At 40.6% G+C, this 24,634-nt stretch overlaps 1 protein-coding gene across 4 annotated transcripts in view; it reads left to right on the plus strand.

Moving 5' to 3' along the window:
* LOC138788392 (ribonuclease P protein subunit p29-like) overlaps positions 1–22,930 on the plus strand; it is a 37,597-nt gene extending 14,667 nt beyond the window's left edge. For 2 of the 4 annotated variants that reach the window (XM_069966209.1, XM_069966210.1), the window contains exon 7: positions 21,229–22,930. In XM_069966209.1, the coding sequence (XP_069822310.1) occupies positions 21,229–22,043 (815 nt within the window). In that variant the 3' untranslated portion in view covers positions 22,044–22,930. Of the gene's footprint in view, positions 1–2,515; positions 3,514–14,792; positions 14,968–21,228 lie in introns of those variants that run through there. The other 2 variants (XM_069966211.1, XM_069966213.1) reach the window with 2 other exon arrangements.
* Positions 22,931–24,634: the final 1,704 nt, after the last annotated feature.

A 24,634-nucleotide genomic window follows, 5' to 3' on the forward strand; every position in this document is an offset into this window, starting at 1 on the left:
TCTAGCTGCTGCCATTCCTGGGTTACAAGTTTTTTGTTTTTGTTTTTTTCAAAAAGCTGATCTATATTCAAGATGGCACTAGCCAGGAAACTACATTTCCCATCATGCATCTCCCTGATTGGTCTGTTTGCGCTCTTGTCTCCTTGGCTTTCTTTCCTGCCCACTGCTGTCATTACTATTGCACAATAAATACAGGACTGTTTTTGCATCAATTACCCTAGTATTCCATACTAGCTGATGGTGTAGCAGAGGTGACATGTACATGCTGTAGTTGAGCTTATGCACGCATGGTCTAGCTATGTGCTGCATAATGGGCATCTTTTTGCTGTGGGGGTGTAGTGTTGGTTTAGATCTCTGCTTTCTGACTGTGAATGAAAACAACATTCTAGTTCCATCCTGACTAAGAACATCCATAGTACTTACAATATACAGAGCTGTGATCCAAAGACAGGTGTATATTCCTGCATTCACTGACAGCAAGCAGAGAAGCATATTACAGAAACCTAGGCTCAGGGACACATATAAGTCTATCGAAGCAGAACAGGTGCATGGAGATGATGCAGATAATGGGGGAGATTTATCAAACATGGTATAAAGTGAAACTGGCTCAGTTGCCCCTAGCAACCAATCAGATTCCACCTTTCATTTTCCAAACAGTCTGTGAGGAATGAAAGGAGGAATCTGATGTCCTGGGGGTCAGGTTACCAAGTTAAAGGGCTAGTGCGGCGGCCCTTTAATAGACAGCTTATACAGCCCCCCAGAGAGAAGGTCACATGTCTTGTGTCTACAAAGGGAAGGGGGTAAGAGGGAGCAGTGTGATGTCAGCGTGGAGATAGAGGAGATGAATATAGACACCCAGAGCAGGTAAATATGAGGGGGAAAAAAACATGAAAAGGGTGCAAGATAGGTTATACATGTATATTAGAAATAGGGTGGTATTGGGAAGGGGGATTGTTTATAATATTATTTTTTGTTACCCGGATAACCCCTTTAAGTAGTGGAAATTAGTGTAACATTGAGTTAGACTTATACAGTCAAGTATCCCCCAATATCATAGGAGCATTTTGAGGTCTCAACTCCAGCATCCAAAGAGCTGTGTGTGTGTTTGCTTGTTTGCTTGCCAGCTTTCTACTGCCCCCTCCCATCTTTCAGTGTTAAAGATAGCAACTAGAGATGAATCACTCATCTAAACGAAATTTTCATTTGATCTGTGCTCTGCTCATCAAGCCGCCGGCCTTTCAGCGCTGTTCCACTCACTGCACTTCTACCACGGGTGTTGGGGAGAAGTGGCATCCAAGGCCAGCGGCTTGATGAGCGGAACGCAGATCAAATGAAGAGCTTTTCTAATAGCAACTAAGGGCGTCAAGACTTTGTCAAGACTTATCTGACAGATTATTGAAGCCAGAGACAGGAACAGACTATAGAGAACAGGTCATAAAGGAAAGACTGAGATTTCTCCTCTTTTTAAATCCATTCCTGGCTTTGGCTCCAATAATCGGTCAGAAAAATCTCTCACATAGCTGTGGTTTGGACAGAAAGATGACACTAAGTATTTGGCAGTGGAGACACACATGGGCTGTGTACAAGTGTAAGAAGAAACAACACACACAAAGCAAACACTCTTCACATTCACCATGTATTACAAGAGGGACATGGCTGCATAAGAAGAATCTGAATCTGGAGCTTGCGACAAACTGAATATCAAGGTGTCTGAAGACTGTAAACTTAAAGAGGAAGTCCCGAGAAAATTAAAAACAGCAGGCAGGCAGGGGTGTGCAAGAAAATAACAAACAAGTAAACTCACCCTTCCCTGTGCCTCCATTGCACCACTCCCGTTAAAGCAGCCGACTGTCCTCTTCAGCTGGAAACCACTTATTTCACAAACCGTCTCTCCTAGCTGCAACATTATGGCCCAGTTGAGTGTTTACCCACTCATCAGTCAGTGGCTGAGCCGGGCAGTCATTTAGTCGGGTATGTGACGTTGCAGCTAGGAGAGCTACGGGGGGCACAAGGAGGGGTGAGTTTACTAGCACCCCCTCTGCCTGCCTGCATTTTTAAACTTTTGTGGAACTTCTCCTTTAAGTGCAAGATTTTCTACTCAAGGTAACAACCAACTTGTAAAAATCAAAAGTGTCCACAGCCCTTAAATTGAATGATCATCATAGGAGAGCGTAACTCCCACTGCACAGTAACCATGTACTCTAGTACAAGCCTGTATTACTGCCAGCATTTCTTGTGCCTTCCACTATAACATCTGACTGTTCACTTTATTACTAAGAGCTTCTTTCTCTCAGATGCTGAAAATTGATATTCATCCATTAAATAATCCAAGTTTTATCTGTGGCCCAAGTAAAAGGCTATAATAATGTTACCTTGAAGAAAACCATAACCGAGACATTTCTCACCATGATCACAGCAATATCGCCAAAGACACTTTAACTGGGGTCTCATTTCCCACATCTTAATTTACGGGAGTCTCGCTTATTCTTTTTCTTTTTATTATTCTTCCTGACAGTTGTTCCCAAGTTGAACTGCGTCTTCAGCTTGGAAATTGACGGATTTATCTCATACATCTACGGGAGCAAGCTTCAGATGAGAGCCAGTGAGCGATCAGCCAAGAAATTTAAAGCGAAAGGAAGCATAGACTTGTAACTGTGTCATAAAAACAAGATTGAGTACCTTTTGATATATTTCAGACTTTTTTGTTTCAGATTTTGTTTTTGGGTTTTTTTATTTAATTTTTTTTTTATATATTTTTGGTTATTTTGCATTTTTATTTTCAGTGTTTTTTCCTTGGATTTTTGTTTTTCATGGAAATATGTGGAAAGCCTCAGATAAAAATCACTAAGTCGTATGAGAGCATTATCGTATATATTGTGGCTTTTGGACGCGATTCAAGGGCTGCTGGAATTGAGTAATGATGGAACTCTCATATAACTAATAACTCCCACGAAAGTAAAACATTTTTATTTCCTGAAGATGACACATAATATCCTGTACCATTAAACTGCTGCCTTACTTTACGATGTCCTAAAATGTTTGGAATGTACGAATTTTCAGTGTTCTAATAAGATGGCAAAGAGTGAAAATTTAAAGGGCTGAAACTCTGCTGCCTCTTCTAATGAGAGGAACAAGGAGGGGGGGTGGATCCGAGGAAGCAATTAACGATGGGGTAGATTTAGTGCCGCACAACAGAAATTGAACATTAAATGGAAAATATCGGAAAGTTTTTATTTTTATTGGGCTTCTACTGTGATAGCAAATTGTGTTATTCTTTGTGTAAATGTTTGTTAGAAAAATAAATAAATTACAGGTCATAAATATTTATTTAATGAACAAAAGTTTTGGATTTTATGAAAAAATTCTAAACTTTATTAATCTGTAATGTACTATTATGGCAACTGTAACAATAGTTATTGCTAATGGGAGATGTAGCAGAAGATTGTTCCTTTTTTAGCAGAAGGGGCAGGGTTTATTCTAAATTGATGTAATGCATTTATGCATTTTTCTGTTTTTTTTTGTTTTGTTTGTTTTTTTAATGCAAGAAGTTAGAAACATACAAGATTGTCAGCAGAAAAAGACCACTGGGTCCTTCTAGTTTGCCCTTTTTTTAGTATTTCCTTTCTTATTATCTTAGGATAGATATGTTTATCCCAAGCAGGTTTAAATTCTGTTATTTTAGGTTTACCAACCACATCTGCTGGAAGTTTGTTACAAGTATCTACTGCTCTTTCTCATTTTGCTTCTGATGTTCCCCCCCCCAACTAACCTCTCACTGTGTCATGATTCAGATTGTTTGCTTTAAGGGGTTGGCCAGGCTTGGAAAAACATGGTTGCTTTCTTCCAGAGTCCAATAAAATAGAAACGCGCCACTTTATAGCCCCAGGCTCTATGTGTGTATTATAGGGTAATCAATGTACAATAAAAGACACAAAAAGCAACTTGCAAAAAAGGTTTTTCCTCTTTGTATTATTAGTATAAATTGCATACAGTTTCCAACTTTTCCAACTTGTACATTTCCTCTATGGGCAGTATTTTGTGGCTAGAAATACTGGGCACAGAACAGCTATGTTCTTTTTTTTTTTTTTTTTTCTCCAATGGTTGTCATTTTGGCATTAAAACTGCTGTAATTTGCATAAACAGACAATGTTTTGGCACCAAAATGTTGGCCATCCATAAGAAACTGGCCACAAAATGGCCAAAATGTACATTGTGGAAACATAGCCAAATGGTGCCTTTTCTGCAAGAATCTGCAGCAGTAAATAATTTGTGCTTTACTATTTTACCAATAAGTTCAATAGAACTCTATAGTTCATTAAAACTGAAGTGTTTTTTTTTAAGCAGTAAAAACTAAATTTTGCAGTTCAGAGTCTTTACTTGCCTTGTACTGGAAATTAGTGGTGGCAGCAGTTCCAATGCTCACACCCATACCATTTCTTATTTTGTGTAAATATGATAGCAGTTGGGATACTCTTTTATAGAGTGGGTTCACACTACGGAATCCGCACATATAAGTAACGGCAGATTCCATCGCTCGTATCCGCTCGCAGTGGCATGCAGATCCACCCATTCCATAGACACCATTCCATGGCCGGGCCGATTCCGCCGAAAGAATTGACACGTGAGTTTTTTCGGCGAAATGCAGAATCCACCCGGCCATAGAATGATGTCTATGGCACGGGGAGATATGTGTGCCGCCGTGAACGGGTGCAAGCCATGGAATGCCGGATTTCATGCTGTGAGTTTGCAGCGAAATTCGCTCTGGATACATTCCCTGTCATTTTTATTGAGAAGACGGCGGCCCCCTTAACCCCTGGCGCCCAGAGCATACATTATCTGCTCCACGTTGCAGCTGCATCTGAGGCTCCTGGCTCCCGTAGGTCCCGCTCAGCAAATCTGTGCACAGCCCCGCTCCAGTCACTGAGTGGCTGGGCAGAACCTCTGGGAGGCTCAAATGCAGCTGCAGCATGGGGCAGGTAATGTGTGCTTATCCCGACGCACAACAGAGCTCCTTGACCCGTCTGGCTGTCATATTCTCCGCAATTTCGGGTACGTCATGACCTGCCATCCACGTCACAGGCTGGTGAAATCCCGCCTCCCAGCAGGGCATCTGTCAGCCAGGTCATGACGGCAGCCGGCGGGGTCCAGCGGGTCGCAGGTGAATATAACTGATTTTTTTTTTTTTTTTTTTTTTTTTTTTATTTCTCCCTTACCCCCTGTCCTTAATGTTTTTGTTTTTTTCAGTTCCCCGCTGGAGCTGTGAGGCTGCTTTGGTAGAGCTAGACAGAGGTGAATTGGTAGCCTTACTAGTTGTCACTTAGCTCTCCTTCCAAAAGAATTTCTGCCATCGTGCAATAACATACATACATCTATATAAATTTATACTTTTGTGTGTAATATATTTATATAGGAAAGTGTATATAGGTCTGCTACACCCTACCAATAGATGTAACTAAATCCAACTTCGAGTGCACTACTGGCTCAGCGCTCAGGGACTAAAGTAATTGTGTTAGTAAGTAAGCTCTCAAGAAGTAGGTTCATAAATTGGGAAATAAGACTATGTAGATATTTGTAAACGAATAGGTTATATCACCTATATGAGATTTCATATGCAACTAGGTACGTAAAATTTAATATACAGCTCAATATACAGCAAAATAGTTAATAAAAGGAATGGCATTAAGTACCTATAATAAAACAATGTCTTATAGCAATATACTGTATTATAACAATATTATTAATATTATTTACAAGCCCTGAAGAGTATACAATATATATATATATATATATATATATTATATACACTTACGATCTTGATGTTTTGGCTGCCGGTGCAAAGGGCCCAGCACGGTTAGTTAATTGTGGCTTTATAGGAATTAATGTTTTTATATTGTATGAATATATACAGATTTTATGAACTATAAGACATTGTTTTATTATAGGTTCTTAATGCTGTTCCTTTTATGAACTATTTTACTGTATATAAAATTTTACATATTATGTACTAGGTTGCATATGAAATCTCATATATCTGCATAGTCTTACTTCCCGATTTATAAACCTACTTCTTGAGAGCCTACTTACTAACACAATATATTTATATGTTATAGAAATGTAACATACAGTACTGTAATGCAGTCATTTATAGGGGCAGGTCTGGGTATTGCAGCTATCCTATCTACTCTATCTATGCCTATGTTATACAGCAAACTGAGTCCATTTAATCAAGGGCACACAGAATCCTCTGTACGTACACTCAATGTGGCTGAAAAGTCTTAGGCTATGTTCACACTACGTATGAGACTGGCTGTTCCGTGACCCGGCCAGATGATCGTCCTGGCCACAGTGTACTGATGCGGGCGCATCAGTGCGCGCCCACATCAGAACCTCCCACAGCACACAATGAAGCAAGCGGCCAGAGCCGCTCGCTTCATTGTGTCAACTGACAGGGTTTCCTACGGCTGCAATTCATTGAATTGCGGCCGCAGAAAACTGACATGTCAGTTATTTGTAGCTCTGCACGTGATCCCGGCCAGAGCTTATGCGATGTGTATACGCTCCGGCCGGGATCCCATAGAAATGTAGGCAATGTTCCACACTGCATAAAGTGTGTACTTGTACGTAGTGTGAACATAGCCTTAGTCTGAAAATGGCATGTGATGAGGAAAATATTGTATGCCTTGAGTTGAAATTATAGGTACAATGCAGGGCTACAGAGTCCCTCTTTCCTGAGAACTTATGATTGACAGTCGTCTGTACTCCAGTGGTGTCACTTTTATGGCATGCCTAGGTTGTGTATTAGTAAGAGGTCCCTTCCATTACGCCTATAAGAGATACTTAGGTGAAGTAAAAATGCATAGGACATTTATAGCAGATTCCAACAGGTGGTGTTACCATTGGTTTGAAAGTCTGTGTAAACCTATTCTCTTTTCCATCATTATTTAAGGGTTTTTTTTCCCTCAGGGTTAGAACAAAACAACTTTTTTCCTTAAACAGTACCGCCCTTGTCCTCAGTTTGTTCGTGGTATTGCACCTTGGTTTAATTGCAGTGAATGGAGTACCACACACATCTTTAGTGACGCTTGTGATGCTGTTTTTAAGAAAGCGAGCATGTTTTTGGTGTTCTGGACAATCACCTTAAAGTACCCCAGCACACAAAAGGGACAAAGAAGCCCTGGAACCATCTATAGGACCAGTTTAAGGAAAGCTGCCATCTTAAAATAGCATTTTCAAGGCTCCTCTTATTTTTTTATTTTTAGAGGGGATATCCAAGATAGTTACTAATTTAGTTCCTTTCTTGCAAAAACAGCACCACACCTGTCCTCAGGTTGTGTGTGGTATTGCACTTTAGTTCCATTCACTTTAATGAAACTGCTGCAAATCCCCACCCAAACTGAAGAGTGGTACTGTTGCTGTAAAATAAAGCAGCCATGTTTTTATAAGCTTGGATAATCCCTTTAAAGTGCCAGTAAGAACATAGATGAATTCTAGTTAGATGTTGGGTTATCAAAGGGATACTGCTGACAACTGAAATTTGTCATCTTAAATATACATCTGAGGTAGATAACCTATTGCAGAACCTCAACAAATGCAGTGCTGTAGCTCTTGGTCATGAGTTTTATATGTAGGGTTATAAGTTTGTGCCCTGCGTGTGTTACATGCATTCAAAGTCAAGTAATGCCCCCCCCCCCCCCATACACCAAAGAGCTATTTTTCAAATTGAATTTAAAAATTTTTCCTGAAAAACGGCACAGCAGATCACGAAACTAAAGATACTGTTCATTATACAGCAATACCCTATTTTTCAAATGGTATTAAAAAAAAAACTGCTAGACTCTTTAAGCAAGTTTAGGTGTGTCTGAAAACCTCTATCCTTCCTGGTTATATTTCCTTGTGTATTTATAAATTACTTTATTACCGTACAAAGTTGCATTACAGGGTGCAGAAAATTGACCTTTACACTGTCAATCTGCAGGTTCTCGTGATGGCAAATACCTTTGTGTCAAAAAGGACCAAAGTACTTTAGGAGAGATAACTTTATTGGATACACACCCCCAAAAAAATAAATAAATTGTGTGTATATATAAATATAGAGAGACTTCCTCCAGCAAGTTTACAGGTTCCGTAGCATTCCACTGCTGTCATTATTGTATGCTGCCACTAGAGGACAGCAAAGTTGCAAATCTATGTGTAAGCCTATGCTTGTCCTGAAATCTCACTAGAAATCTGTATTCCAGTTGTAGCAAGATTTATTTGGTGTTCTTATAGATTTATGAGTAGTATCAACATGCTAAAGGACTCTGAACATTGATGAGAACCATCTTCTTCACATCTAGACGATAGCATTCTTATTGTTTTTTCAATTCTAAGGATCAGGGGAGAAAACTGAAAGCAAAATCTTCTAAACTTCCTTGTGCCTTTGTATCAGTCTTCACTGCAATCTTGCCATTTTATTTATGAATCAGGACACAGATAAAAGCTTATGTTGGGCAGGTAAGTGCTGCGGTATTGCAGGGTAAGGCAGATAACTAAATAAAATATATATTAAAATAATTTTACTCTGTAGGCCATAGAATAGCTGCTTGATATTTGTATTACTAACAATAATCTGCTAAGCTGAGATGAATCACCGCTGTGATTAAGGCTACCCAGTAGCCAAAATGCATCTAGAAAACTAACAGGAATGCACCATGTTTGTCTTTTTTATATGATAGATTACTATAGAATAAAGATATGTTTTTTAATTGGATTCAAACGCTGGAATACTTTTTTCTTTGGATGTTCGTTTTCCTGGTTTGTCCCCGGTTGAAGTTCCTTGCACATCCAATTGGACTACAAAAAATTTGGTACAGTGACCAAATTTATTCTCTGGAGGCATTATTATGGTCGCAGTGGATACAGACTCTTGATTTTGTTAATAAATGTGGCTAGAGTGCATGGGAACCCATGTCTTCAATTGTTTCTCTGGTGTAATACAGTCTGTGTTTTGTGACATCATCTTGGAATGAGCACTGTACCATGGAACTGTTGTGGTGAACATACTATTGAGACATACCTTGCAAGACAGTGATTTCTTCAGTAATTTCATATTCTGTTTTTTACTACAAACATTATAATTAGACTTTCCGAATAAAATTGGGTCAATTGGAAAATCAGAGAATTAGAGATGAGCGAACCGGGTTCGGGTCGATCCGAACCCTAACGTTCTGTATTTGATTAGCGGTGGCTGCTGAACTTGGATAAAGCTCTAAGGTTATCTGGAAAACATGGATACAGCCAATGACTATATCCATGTTTTCCACATAGCCTTAGGGCTTTATCCAAGTTCAGCAGCCACCGCTAATCAAATGCCGAATGTTCGGGTTCGGATGGACTCGAGCATGCTCAAGGTTCGCTCATCTCTACAGAGAATAGGATCTTGTCTCTAAAACCAGTGGGCGGTAACTGCCCTAGACCCTAAAATGAAAATATATATAGTGTTTTCAGCTATCAGCCATTATAAGCCTTTGAACAGTTTTAAAGACATTCATATTACAGACATATGAAGTAGACCCATGCTCTTCTACTAAAAGCATAGATCAAATAATGTTTCTTTGTTTACTGGCCCTTTAAATAACTGGTCTGCTGATGTACTAGGTCCATATTCTGATTTTCCCAATTAGTACACTAAGCATGTCAGACTAGAGCAGGGGGTCTCTACAAGGCCTAGCATTAGAAAAACATGGCCACTTTCTGCAGAGACAACACGGCTCGTCTCCAATTTGGTTGAGAGTTTGCGTGAGGGGTAGTGTTGCGTTTAAAAATTGACTAAATAACACACATTACAAAGGTATACAACTTTGTAATATGTGTTATGTAAGTGGATGGCCCCCTTCCCTGTGTCCCCCCACCCCCGGAAGTGTGGTGCAGTATACTCACCAGATTACTGTCGACCCCGGCCGCCATCTTGGGTCGAACAACGTCATCTTCGGGAGGCTGGCCGGACTGCTCCAGTCGTCCCTCTGCCGCGTCATCAGCTGCTCAGCCGCGATTGGCTGTGCAGTTATGCTACATAACTTTGTAATGTGTGTTATTGGTGAATAATTTTTAAACGCAGCACTACCCCTTTAATTGCAAACCACCCCTGAACCGAAGACAAGAGCCATATTGTCTCTGGAATTAAGTGGCCATGGTTTTCTAACACTAGATAACCCCTTTAAATGACCTTCCTGCTGTGTCATGCGGCCTACAGACCAGCAGGTGACGGGTGTCTTCACCCCGCCGATCAGTTACTGATAAGCTATCCTGTTGATAGCTCATCAGTACATTTCGCCTGGAAAATCCCTTTACATATCCACTAAAGGTGCTGGGCCACCTTTTTTCTGGTTCATGTTGAACACCAGAACACACATTTTTCCCAGCTGTTATGTAAGTGGTTGCCTTTGGCGGCAATTAGTCTTAAGACATATCTGTAATATATCAATTACCTCAAATGGCTCAGACTTTACAAGTAGGAAACATTTACAAAAAAAAGTGCAGGGTGTCAACTGGGATATCAAGTAACATCCATCTAAATGTTATCAGCAGAATTCAGATGTTGTCTATGGTAGCCTATATTTAGCAAATGGGAAGACACTGAGATGTTCCCCAAAAGAAGAATCTGATCACAGGAGAGGATGATACAACTATTTGCAAGGGTTGTCTAAGGTGGGGGACAATCCTTACAAATGGCCACTGTCATTTCACACAACTTCCCTGATAGACTGTATGATTTCTGTATTATTTTAACATTACACCATTTTCCAAAAGTGACTCCATACTGCAAGAAGAAAGCCTGGAAATCTTTGCCACTAGGTGTCTCACTCCCCTTATGTTTCTACTACTGTCCCTTCTGCATGTAATCTCCACCTCCCTCTCCTTTTAGTCTACTTATCATTATTATGATCAGAAGAAGTTAAGTGTAACCCTTTCCATGCTATGGGGCTGATTCTTTCCTTTGCGCTTACATAGCAGCTTACAAACCCAGTGCATCAATAACTCCTACTCCAAGTTACAGCTTGTGCAGTCTAGTGCACTTTCATCAGCACTATGTCATGACATAGCAGGGAGAAGTAAGTGTTGTCCTTTGACTGTCCAGAAAAGTAAGGGAAAGGAAGTCCCTGAGTGAGAACTACTGGCAAACAACCCAACTCTAATCCTACTCCCTAAAATGGAGAAAATGAGGAATAACTACACTATGAAAGGGGTTTTAGGGGTGAAATAGCAGCAGTAAAATCACCATGTCACTAATGGTTAAAGTGTACCTTTCGTGTTGTGTGCTGCTGGTTAGACAATTCTACTTTACACCAGTTTGATAAATCTCCCCCCAAGTCTTTATGGAATGAACACGTAATATAACCATAATGCCCGTGACCCCCATTGGATCCAGTGGAAGTCTCCATGCATTATGGTCTCAGTGCCTGTTCCTAAGCATGGAGACCTGAACTTTCAGATGAATAGAGGAACTTGCCGATGATCCCGCAGTGCGGCATCATGACAGGTACATTTTTATCTAAACAAAACCATGCAGGTTTTTAAAAATCTTTTGAAACAACAGACACACTTTAAAGTGTGACTGTCCTTATAACTTTCAAAATCTAAATCAACAGTAGATGTGATATAAAGCAAGTTTGCAATTCATTCATAATTTTTTTTTTATTTATCATGGAGAACACAGCACTTTTTTTTTTTCTCAAAAAACAGGAAGTCCTGTGTATCCCAGGCCATCCGAGCGCTCACAGGGAGAAGCCAATCGTGATTGATGGACATGTTGAGCTGTGACTCTCTGTACTGGCCAGAATTTCTGTGTTAAGTCTGTTTTTTACAACCAGCACAGTCAGAAGATCTGCTTACTGGAGACTGGACCTGGATTTCTGCTGAGTTCAGCTTTGTTTTACAGCATGATAACAACAAAAAAAAGACAGTATATTACAAACTGTTGATTTAGATTTTAAAAGTTATAATGACAGTGACACTTTAAGGTGTCTTCCGGGATGAGGCCTGACTTGATTAGTATGCTAATGATGTACAAAGTAAGGAGTCTGGATGCAATAATGTGATTTAAAGTGTAAATATGAGCCATATTGTTAATTAAAATGTAAATGATCTGCTAATCGCTGACCTGAATTAGGTAGCTAAGAGACTGAATCAGTAAGGCCCCCTGTCCCCTGTGCCAGAATAGTTTCACTAATCTTAGATATTAATATGTTTAGTAACAGCTTTTTCAAGTCCCTAGTGTGAAGTTCCTGAAAAGCCATAATCTCTTCCATTCTGTAGAAAATTTCTATGAATTACACATGATTCACACCTTTTAGTTGTTTTCTTCCCCCATGCTTTGAGCAACATCACATTCTGTGGCTTCATGCTTTAGTCAAGGTTTATCCCATCCTCTTTGGTGACGTGACGTAAATAAGAATATGTGCCCAGTGACTGGTACCTTCCTGTTCTCTGTTTCATCATCTTTTATCATTTTTGTTACGAGTTGAAGGATCATTATCCACATGTAAAAACAACTTGATCCATACTGTGATATAAAACAGCATTTAGCCCAACTAGGGTGAGATGTGGTGGCACCTAAGGGAGCTAACCAGGTTGGGATGAAGTAGTATCTAGGTGATGTTAGAGCATTTATATCTGAATTAATTAAATAAAGAACAGGGTGGATCCAGACACAGATGGTTGTCAGGAGTGGATAAGCTGGAGTTTCCCTTACTCTGCTATTGGTTAAAGGAGTTATCCACCTAAGAGCTAAAAAATGAAATGCTAGCTGGTCTTACTCACCAAGTGCCTCTGAGTATTTTGAGCTATCTTCTCTCTTTCTAGCTGCTGCCATTCCTGAGTTAAAAGTTTTTCTAAAAGGCAATCTATATCCAACATGGCGCAGAGCAGGAAACTACATTTCCCATCATGCATTTCCCTGATTGGTTCTTTTGTGTACTCGCCCCTTAGCTTTCTTTCCTGCCCCCTGTTGTCATTACTATTGCACAGTAAACACAGGACTGTTTTTTTTTTTTACTTATTTTGCATCACCCCAATATGTATTTCATACCAGCTGATAATGTAGCAGAGCAGACGCGCCCAAAATGTAGCTATGTGATGCATAACAGGCATCTGTTTACCGGGGGTTGGGGGTGTAGTGTAGGTTTAGATCTCTGTTTGCTGACTGTGAATGAAAACATTCCAGTTCCATGCAGACTCCAAGAACATCCATAACACTTACAATATACAGGGCTGTGACACAAGGACAGGTACATAGACCTGTATTCACTGACAGCAAGCAGAGATAGAACTATAACTTTTCATGTTAGAGACCTAGGATCAGGGACACATTTAATGGTGCGTTTACACAGGCAGATTTATCTAACAGATTTTGGAAGCCAAAACCAGGAATGGATTTGAAAAAAGGAGAAATCTCAGTCTTTATTTATGACCTGTTCCCTGTTTATGGTCTGTTCCTGGCTTTGGCTTAAAAAATCTGTCAGATAAATCTGCCTGTGTAAACGCACCATAATGCTGGGTTTACACGGGACGATAATTGGCCCGATCGCACGATTAACGATGTCGGAGTAACGTTTTTTTTTTCATAACGATCAGCGTTTAGACGGTACGATATATTGTACGGACAAATTGTTTTGCGATCGTTTTAAGATCGCGCGCCTGCAGCCCGGCCCGCCCGCAGCCTGGCCCTCCAGCTCATCCGCAGCCCGGCCCCCCCGCTCATCCGCAGCCCGGCCCCCCGCTCATCCGCAGCCCGGCACCTCGCTCATCCGCAGCCCCTTGCGCCGCCCCGATCGTCACCGCAGCCCGTTGCGCCGCTCTGATCGCAACCCCCGCCGCCCCAGCCAAGAGCATACCTTACCTGCTCCGCGTAACAGGTGTTCGAAATCCCCGGCTCCCCTCTTCAGTGCATTGATTGGCTGAAGAGGGGAGCCGGGGATTTCGAACACCTGCTACGCAGAGCAGGTAAGGTATGCTCGTGGCCGGGCCGCCGGGGGCGATCGGAGCGGGGGTGGCGATCGGAGCACATGTCCTGTGTCTAAAAAGGGAGGGGGAAGAGGGAGCTCAGTGTTGTCAGAGTGGACATAGAGATGATTAATTTAGATGTCCAGAGTGAATAAGAATAAGAAAAAACAAGCGAAGGGTGCAAGGTTATATATGTATATTAGACATAGGACGGTATTGGGAAGGGGGGGGTCATCAGGAATAATGTTTTTGTTACCCGGATCACCCCTTTGAAGGATCATGCCTGTCAGCTCTGGTCCTAACATCAATGATACAATAAACCTGTATATGATTTTGAATGTCTTTCCCATTATACCGTAAAACGTAGCTCAGATTAATTTCCACTGGGAGGCACTTTGTCCTTTACCCTAGGTTGCCCAGTAAGCTGTCAGGAGTAGGGAAAGAATAGAGATGGGTGAGTGCCTATTATGAAGGAAAGTCATATGGATCTCATATTCCTTACAATTGCCCCATGCATGCCTCAGCAGATTGCTGGAGTTTACCCATCAAGCTTGAGAAAAAGGCAGCTATAATGGACCTGAATTTCTGTGGGATCACTATATCTGCCCAATATACATGTTTTGCCTACACTTTAAGACAAAGGCTCATATGACATATTTGTCATCTGAACACAAGACAGAGGCTGAAACGTGACACCAATGAGACAAGGGTCAGGACTACTTGTGGGTGTTCAACAATGTTGCTGCGCTGCTGACTGTGGGCGGGATTGAAGAAGTTTTATGCAAGAATTAGGAAGCATTAACCAGAGGGAAGACCATGCCCCCAGCCAGCACACTGCTATAAGGAGTCAAGGACAGCCTAGTATCAGGCGAGACAGACAAAAGATCAGGGTACATAAACTTGCGCCTATAGTACTTGCCATTGGAGTGTGTGGTGGTGAATGATCCTAGTACAGTCAGTTCCAGGACACGATCAGGACTCCTAATAGTAAGTGGAATTCTATTTATCTTTTTGAAAAGTTTCTAAAGTTCTATAGAAAGTGTCTGAATACATAACCTTCAGCAATAGCTTACTCAGCATTCATGTGCTGACATGCTGGGAGTTGTAGTCTTACAACAGCTGGAAACGGCTGGTTGCAGTAAACCAGTAATATGTGCAGTAGTGCTTTAATATACAGTATGTGAATCGGAACAGTGATAAATCTGGAGGGATTTATCTTACATCGTAATCAGATGATCATAGTACGGTTAATATGGTGGTGAGGAATGGAGGAGTATGGTACACATAGAGAGAGAGCTGTGACAATGTGTGTAAACTGGCTTATGTGCAAATGCCAATGGGGTATTATAGAAACCCATTGCAGAACTGTAAAACGTGGCTGTTTTTCTTGCAGTTTTGGCACAGCACAGTCCCAGTTTATACATACAGTTCCTATTACAGTGATAATCTCATGGCTGGAAAAAAAACACACCCTGCTTGTAATAAGAGGATTATTTCTATGTTTATTCATATTATTATTTTATTTTTTTTATTCAGCTTTTGTTCAGCTAGCCAATATAGTACGTAATTCTTACTACAACTCTATAGCAGAATTTTTTTTTTTAGGATGCACTAGATATTTTTAAGTTATGAGTTTCCCTCCTCTGTCCTTCACATTGACATGCAGGCATGCAGCTATGAATAGGTGAAAGCTCAGTGTAGAAACTAAAGCAAATGAACATCCAAAGGAAAAAAAATTGCTACATATTAACAAGCTGGACATAAATATAAAAAGGAACCTGTCACTTTCATTCTGCCTGAACCACAAGTCATCAGGGCAGCCCCTTGAAGCTTCTCCCTGCCTCACTTGCCCTGTTAGGGAGAGATAGGGAGGGATTTGTCATTCAAGGCTGGTGGGCCAGACAGAAGTTACAGAGGGACCGCCCCAATCACTGTAGGTTTAAGCAGCATGAAAGTGATGACAGGTTCCTTTTAAATTAACAAGTTTCAGCAGGACTGGATAAACATCTAAAATATACAGGGGCCTTGTGAGTTTCCCCAATGGCATATGTTAAGAACAGAGGAGGGAAGATCGGGTAGTTAGATTTTGGCATATCCTATGCTTTTGTTCAGAAGGGAGGTTACTTGCTGCCAGTGGTGTCTCACAGTAGCCCACTTTACTCCCCCTATTTAGAATACATGTATGTGCAGCCTAATGTGTATGTGGGATTGGGAAAGAGCCATACCATTGTTCTGATAACAGCTATCTAAACTGTATGACCAGGGAAATGAGCCTCATAATTTTGAGTAAATGAACCCAACATGTCTTGAACATTGCATGGACAGTCCACTGATTTCAATGAGAATTGCTTAATGCCTCATTTCCTCTATTGTGTGTACATGAAAGGGTAGGGGTGGCCACTGCAGTGTTAGATCTAGTCAGCATATTTAAGGTGAACCAGTGAGCTCAATAGTGCTGATATGATTCCCAGCAGCACAGTATAGGTCTACTGTGCAGCTTGCGGAGCACACCAGCTGTGTCTGCAGTGGTAGCTTTACAAGGGGGAAAAGTAGTTTTATTACACTGCGCAAGGCTGAAAGAGGGGGGGGGGAACTAGTCATCTGAGCGGGGAGCTGCCTATGACTAGTCACGGCTCTCTACCTGTCAGCGTGCAGTGTGGGCATAAGTGACCGGCAGAGAGGCCACTAACAGGTCTCCCTGCCTGTCAATCATCTTCACAGAGCCTGCTGAAAGGCGGAGAGCTGTGACTAGTCACGGCCCCCCCTCTCCTGGCCTCGCGCGTTGTAATAAAACGTCTTTTTCCCCTTGGTTAAGCTACTGCTTTAGCCGCAACTGGTAGTGCTCAGAGAGCTGCATAGTAAATCTATACTGTGCTGCTGGGAGCCATATCAGCACAATTGTATTGATTGGTCCTCTTAAGTGTCACATTACAAAAAAAATGCAAACAAGACTGCAAGACACCATGTGAGAAAGACTCCACCCAAAGTGAGTAGGGGAACTTTTACACAAGCCAATTATTGGCAGGGAACGTAGCAAGAAATGCTCCTTTGGCTAGTAATCGTCCTGTGTAAGAGTGTCAACGATCAGCTGAAGAGAGGGAAAACGCTTGATCTGTGGCTAATTGCCTCTTTTGGGCTGTGCTAAAATATATTGCTATCAGCCACACATCTCCCTGTGGGTTGCATGGCTAACAGCAATATGTTTAAATGGCCACATGAACAATACAGGGATCATTTGTGCGGCCCAGCAGCAGGATTGATCGTGATTTCTGAAGGCACTGCAAAACAAGCGTCAATGTCGCTGATCAGCGCTCATTTGCTTCTGTAGACCAAAGTGTACAATCCCTTTAAATTTCAATCACTTTAGTCATATGCAGACATTAGATAATCTTCAAATCCCACTTATTTATAACTGCTGTTTCTGCTGTAGGAAGAGCCGCATGTATAGGAGAGATGAATCGTGGTTTATATCAGCCAGGTGTCAATTATTTTTTAGGCAAGTCGTTAGTTTGCCAGAATAACAGCAGAGCCATTTGGGACTACATAGGTTTGGTCTTGCCCTAGGTCATCCCATGTTCCACCATGACCCCAGATTATACTGAACTTTTTTTTTTTCCATTACGTCATTCTACTTATGGGAAATATTTTGTCTTTGTTTGTATACAAACTAGGTCTCCAGAGTTCAGGGGAAGGTTTGGAAGTTTCAGAAAGGGAGGAGTTCTAAGAAATAACCAAAAGTCTTTGTTATTGGCTCTATAGATACAGAAGTACATACCATACATAGTTAGTTAGTTAGTTAGATACATATATAGATACTACTTAGATTGATAGATATGAAATTGATATAAACATACAAATACAGTAAGATAAGTATGACATAGATTTATTGACATATGCATTGATGCAACATAAATACAGACATGTATAGGTCGAGAGATATTAGATGGACAGTCATGAATAGATAGGTTCACTTCATACATATATGCAGACATAGATATGACATAGATGTCCACATGCATGCATAGATATATACTGTACATACATTCATATGACATTGATCAATAGTTATGACATAGATTGATAGACAGATAGATGTGACATTGGTAATAATAAACAGAGAAAATGTCTAATGAGGTCTAATGTCTAATGAAAAATAATGTGAAGATCATAAATACTCCTTGCCGATGCATTTGGACCCTATAAGCCATACATTTCTTTATAAATTAGAATGGGTTAAATCCTGGCCTGGAAGAAATTCTATGGAAGAAGGGGAAAATTTGCTGCTGAAAAAGAAAAAAAATAATTCTTTTGTTTTGTTTAGCGGTCAGGCAACGTTCCCAGACCCTGGAAGGAATGTCTGCATTATAGGAAGATGTAAAATGTAACTAGCATGGGATGGGGGCTCACTGGCTGAATACATAGCTGATGTGGCAGGGAAGTAGACAAGCCTGTACTGGTTGACCCCTCTCCAGGCAGGATATGAGTGTAGGAATGTTCCATGCAAACTTACAAACCTAGTACTGCTAACACAGTCATGTTATGGCAATGGCGAACCCCCTATAGATAGGATGCCTTATTGATTGGGTGGTATCATGCAGTACCCCAGTACTACAATGCCATGTTATTGCTAGGATAATCCACAAGTTACTGGGTCCACCCTCTCTATGTATGCAGTGTAACTGTACTGCCTGAAAGAAGTAATAAACCAAGTTATCCTTACAGCAGGGCCCAGGGGAAGAACATGACACTCTTTGGTGTTGTTTGAATTTCTGAGTCAGACCTTCCTTGAGGCATACCACATTATAAGAGGGTCTGTCTACATGCTAATACCTCTGTATTCCATCTCCAGGTGTGCTCCATTTCAAATGGCAGTGCTAAAAATCCCCAGACAAAATACAGTTTAATGTTAAAGGGCTGTTCTGGGGAGAAAAAAAAAATATAGCTTTAATAAAGTTATATTATTTTGTTAATAATAATTTTTATTGACAATACTATTTATAAAATGGCAGCAGAAAGGAGTGACACAGGACTCTGCTGCCAGCAATTTTACTGTCAGAAACTGCAGGGCTGTCCAAGCCTTGATCCTTCCTCCTTGGCCCTGATCAAGCACTGCTGCTGAAACAGTACTACTGATACAGAGTGCCCAGTTCATGTGCAGCCCACAATGATGGATTTAACAGGCTGCACAAACAATCTGATGATTGTTTATGTGAAAGGGCCACACAACTGATTGAGTTTTGTGAGGACTTGGCAAACAGGGACCTATTACTCAATTCAGCTCTTTCAGATCTTTTTATAATGAAAGCCACAACACTCTGCTAGATTCATCTTTTGACAGATAACAACAGCAATAAACCATATTTAGTTGCAATGGGATATGTTAGGGTTCTGCAGTGTTTATCATATTTAGTGGAAGAATAGAATTTCATGCTGCCCTATTACTTCCCTTTATTACAAGGAAACATGCTCTGAATTTTTGGTATAAGAGGTTAAGCCCCAAACTATAGACTATATAAATAATGATATAACCTCCAATAATACACTTCCTCCGCAGCCTTCTCTAGCTTTGGGGTAAACCACCTTCTTAGCTTCAGTCAAACAGACACATCTTACTTCCTTACTCCAACCCTCAAGCAACACTTATGGCTTTCAGTTTATGTTCTGCATATGTTGCAATTTAGTTAAACTTTTAACTCCTTTAATGTCTGCAAATAGTGCCTGCTATAAAACACAATAAATGACAGGAAAAGTACAATATACAATATACGCCAAGGCAAAGTAGAGAAGCTGGCACACCTAATTGCAGGAAAGATAGGTGGTAACAGCACTAAGACTACCAATATGTATCAGTAGTGCAGTTTCCTTATTCCAGTATGCTCCAACATTTCCACTACACAATGCTTGCTTGATAAAGGTTGTATGATGCAGCGGAAATATCACCTGTTGGAGCATATTGGAATAAAGAACTTTATTACTTTATTGGAATAAAGAACTTATTACTGCTAAGTACTGGTAGTGACATTCTGTCACCAACCCTTCTTTCCTGCAATCATTTATGCATCAGTCTTATGCTGTATTCACACACTGTCTGTTTTTGGCCTTCAGACGGCCATCTTTTAGAACCACCATCATTATAAGCCCAAATAACGGCTGTTATTTCATAATAACGGCTGTTTTTTGTACAATCACGGCCATTATTATGAAATAACAGACGTTTTTTAGACTCAAAATGACGGACTCCCTAAAAGACAGCTGTCAAGGCATCCAAAAAGAGATGGTGTGTGAACAAAACCTGACATGTCTGCTCATAGCAGAGCTACTGATCTCTGTTACCTGCCTTTTCAGGCTATGAAGATGTTGACTGTAGTGTTTGGGATGAGGAAGTCCAGAATCCTCCTTGGCCCTATAATTACTACTTGAGACCCTCCGAACAGGTCTTTACTATGATATGACTGGTACCAGCTGCTCATGATCTTTAGTGCTTACTGCTGGACAATTACCCATCCCCCATAATAATCTGTTTTTGCTGCCAGGCCACAAACTGTATGCCTCATGTATATTTAGTTGTACTGTTTTGGTCATAGGGAAACTATTTCACAACTTTACCACAGTGTTACTTAATAGGATCCCTCCCTCTTAGTTATCCACAGAGTAGTATTATAATATATTGCATCACAGCAACTAAAGATCCTTGTATGCAAGCTATAGCATACATAAAGCAGATGGGACTTCATAGCAGTTAAATGCTTCTCTACCCCCCCTTTCATCTCATGCTGGTGCTGGTTCATGCCATGACACACCTTCATACCCAGGAGCCTTTATAAAATTTAGACACCCTTGTGTGATACATATTGCCATGTGGTTGAGACGGTAATTGCAGGTTAAACCAGGTCAGTACCAATAACCTTCTAATAATAGAAGTAGATGCAGAATGCTCCATCAACCTACATGTAAACTTCCTTGGATAGTACTTATACTCTCTTCACTATGGAATGTCCTAAGCAATCTTTGATGGATCTCCTCTATAATCCAGAACCTTTCTGGTTTAATGGTTGACGTACAACAACAATGCGGATTCATAACATTTAGGGTGTAAGGAATGTTGGGTCACAACCCCAATGGGCAAAGTAATGGATGGTTAGCCCCTATCATCTGTTGATAAAAAGTTGATGAAATTGCAAATCAATACATTGTGAAAAGGTCTCACAACTTGTTCTATAAAGGTCTGTAAATCTTTGTATTTTTCAGGTATCTTTGGCAACATGGTGGATCATCTTGCATACACAGAGATCAACTCCCAAAGGATAGCAACTGTGGAAACATATTTTGGTGCTGCAGGCCAGCCTCTTGCTCTCCCAGGAAGAGTCCTCGTAGGAGAAGGGGTATTGACCAAAGAGTGTCGGAAAAAGCCTAAGCCAAGAGTATTCTTTCTCTTTAGTGATATCCTTGTTTATGGAACCATTGTGATAAATAAAGTTAAGTACAGTTGCCAGCACATTATTCCTTTAGAAGATGTGACCACTGAGAAACTTCCTGACAATGGAGAAATGAGGAATCGGTGGATGCTGAAGACCTCCAAGAAGTCATTTGTGGTTTGTGCTGCTTCTTACACTGAAAGGGAAGAGTGGATCAGTCACATAAAGGAGTGTTCCAGTAGGCTCTTGGCCAAGACTGGAAGACGACCATCCACTAAACATGCAGCACCTTGGATACCAGACAAAGCAACTGATATATGTATGAGATGCACCAAAACAAAGTTTACAACATTAAATCGTAGGCACCATTGTCGCAACTGTGGGTTTGTTGTATGTCGGGATTGTTCTCAACACAAGTTTGTGATCAGGTCCTTATCTTCGAAGCCCTTAAGAGTCTGTTCCCTTTGCCATCGAAAGCTGATGTCTGATAAAATAGCTGAGGAAGATGAAAAGAGGCAAGCTCGTGAGATCCAAAGAGAAATGCCAGAATATGAACCTTCAAGTGATGAAGACAGCGATGAAGACAAGAACGAGATTATTTCCAATGAAGACTTTTACTCATCCTCATGGTCAGCATTCCATGACTGATTTTTCAATATTATTTTTATGTCTTGAACATTCTTCACTTGACACAATTCAGGATTAAAAGACACTATTTATACCTTCACATAAGTTAGCTTTCCAGAATTAGTATGTTGTAAAACTGATGAACGTGATAAAGACATCAAAAAGAGACATTAAAAACATTATTTTTCTACTTTTTTGATTATGGTAGTTTGGCGAAACATTTGATAGGACAGGTCTAATTGAATGATTGCCTTAAGTCTGGTCGTCAAACTTATGAAAAGATACTTTCGAATACAGACCTGAGGAGGACTTGCTTCAAAGACTATCCCTTTTAATCCAAATCCTTAATCTAAATCTGCATGGTCAGATAAATGGTTAATCAGGACAGGATTGGGCCAAAATAAACAAAAGCTCTAAGTGTACAAATGTGAAAAACAATGGGTATACTTGGCCACTGTTTCTGCCAATAATGGCAAGTTTCCTTTAAATATTCCCATAATGGCTCTGTGGTGGTCTATACTGCCAGTCCAGTCTACTTACAAAAATATTCTACACTCATCAATGACATCATTATTGGACAATATAGCTAATATATAAGATTGGTCATACCACTCAACTTATCCCTGTAAAGCGTAGCACTGAAGGTGTTAACGTTTTGATATTTTGTAGACCTATAGATGATGAATGATACTTATAACACTAGTGTGATATAACATACCCTAATGTATCCTATGTGTAATGTATTAACTTATACAGTCTGCCATATAGAAAAATTGTTGAGTAAATGCTACATAGAATGTCACTTACTGATTTATTGCATAACGAAAAAAAAGAGATGACAGCTAGTGAAACAGGTCATTACTATAACTACATGAAGTAATGAAGTAAAAGGTCATCAAGCAAATCAACCAAGGTCTCTGGTCTTTCTACCCCTAAGAAAGGAAATAAGCTGTAACTTAATGGCCTATTGTACAGCCTGATTTTTGGGAGCAAGTGAGCACTGACCTGTCAAGTCAGCACTCACTTGCTCCTCGTTCCCATCTTGCTGCTGGCGCTACTACACCCACTGAGAGGAAGTGGGGAAGGGGTGGCGCAAGTAGCTGCGGGGGGCTGTCTGGGTGATCTTCGGATTGTCTGGGTAGCCCATAAAGGAAAGCAGCTATCGCCATAGTTTGCTTTCAGTGTGTTGAAAGACAACGATCAGCCAACATCGCTTATGTTGGCTGATTCTTGCCTTTTAACACTAGCTATTACACCAATCGGCCATATGCGGCTGATAATCGGTTGGTGTAATAGGGCCTTTACCAGTGTCATGATTTTTGAATAGAAATAAAGACAATTGGGCAGTCATAGACTACTCCACAGTGGAAGGAGCAGGGTCCTCAGCAGCACAGAGTATTTCAGTATTGTGGTGGACAGAAGTCTCCCAGATCATGTGATGCTAGGACAAGGCTGCATGTCACAGGGACAATAATCTGTGAACAAAATTTTTAAGTAAATGAAAACTGACATTTCCCTCAGTTGCAGATTATAACAAGCCAGTTTTTGGCGGTAGCCAGGAGACAATTCAGGAACATTAGAGAACATACTGAAGGACCTTAACATGTGACTATGATGTCACCACAGGTCCTGTACAGTCTGCGCTATGATGTACATCGTGGTCCCTGGATAGGATAATTGTTCCTCTTTTCAATAGAATAAAAACCAAACTTGTGACAAAAAGGCAAATAGTCAAATATTTCTTAGCTGGTATGATGAATCAGCTGCTTTCATGGTCTGTTAACCCTTTACAAGCTGCAAGTCATTTTCTCAATAACTCTCAGAAGCAGAATTCATATTTGTGGATCAGTAAGAAATCAGTTAGTATAAAGCATTGCAGGAAATATAAGCAGCAGATAATAACACTAAATGAAATGGTCACTGGCATTTCGAACAACTTCTCTCCATGAGATAGCCTATATGATTCTGAACATATTTGTAAATGAAAGAAACAAAGGCTTTGAAGTCATGACCACCGCCTGTTGAGAAATCTGTCTCTAGAAAGAGCTCTGTGTAGGAGAGAGCCTAGGCTGTGTATTTGCAAGCTGTGCCAGTCTGCCTGCTGAAGATATTCCACACTGTCCCTGACAGGTAAATCAAGGCTTTCCTCTTATCTCGGACCACCCATAAAGCTGAGGCAGACATGTCTTGTGTATGTAAATACCAGTGTATCAATTGTTGTATGTCCTCAGTACTGCAGTCTCATCTTTCCTCCTTTTTTCCTTTAGTTTCTTAGTAGCAGCGACAGTTCAGTGCTGGGTATTTATTATTATTATTATTTATAAAGCGCACTTAATTCCAGAGCGCTATACAGGCGACATGTTAACAAACAAGAACATTACAAGATCAAAACACATTACATGAAGGCAGACGGCAGACTGATACACGAGGAAGAGAATCCTGCCCGGGAGGGCTTACAATTTGTAAATAACACCTTTCTTGCTGTTCTGCCATTTATTTTATCACATGGCACCTTACAAAGCCAGTGCATCTGTACCCTCTGTGCCTCTATGCTATCTGTAGTAGTGTACGGTGTAAAGCCCTGATTAGGCTGAAAGGTTAATCTAACCAAA

The sequence above is a fragment of the Dendropsophus ebraccatus genome, chromosome 4 (genome assembly GCF_027789765.1).
Source record: "Dendropsophus ebraccatus isolate aDenEbr1 chromosome 4, aDenEbr1.pat, whole genome shotgun sequence".
Lineage (NCBI taxonomy): Eukaryota > Metazoa > Chordata > Amphibia > Anura > Hylidae > Dendropsophus > Dendropsophus ebraccatus.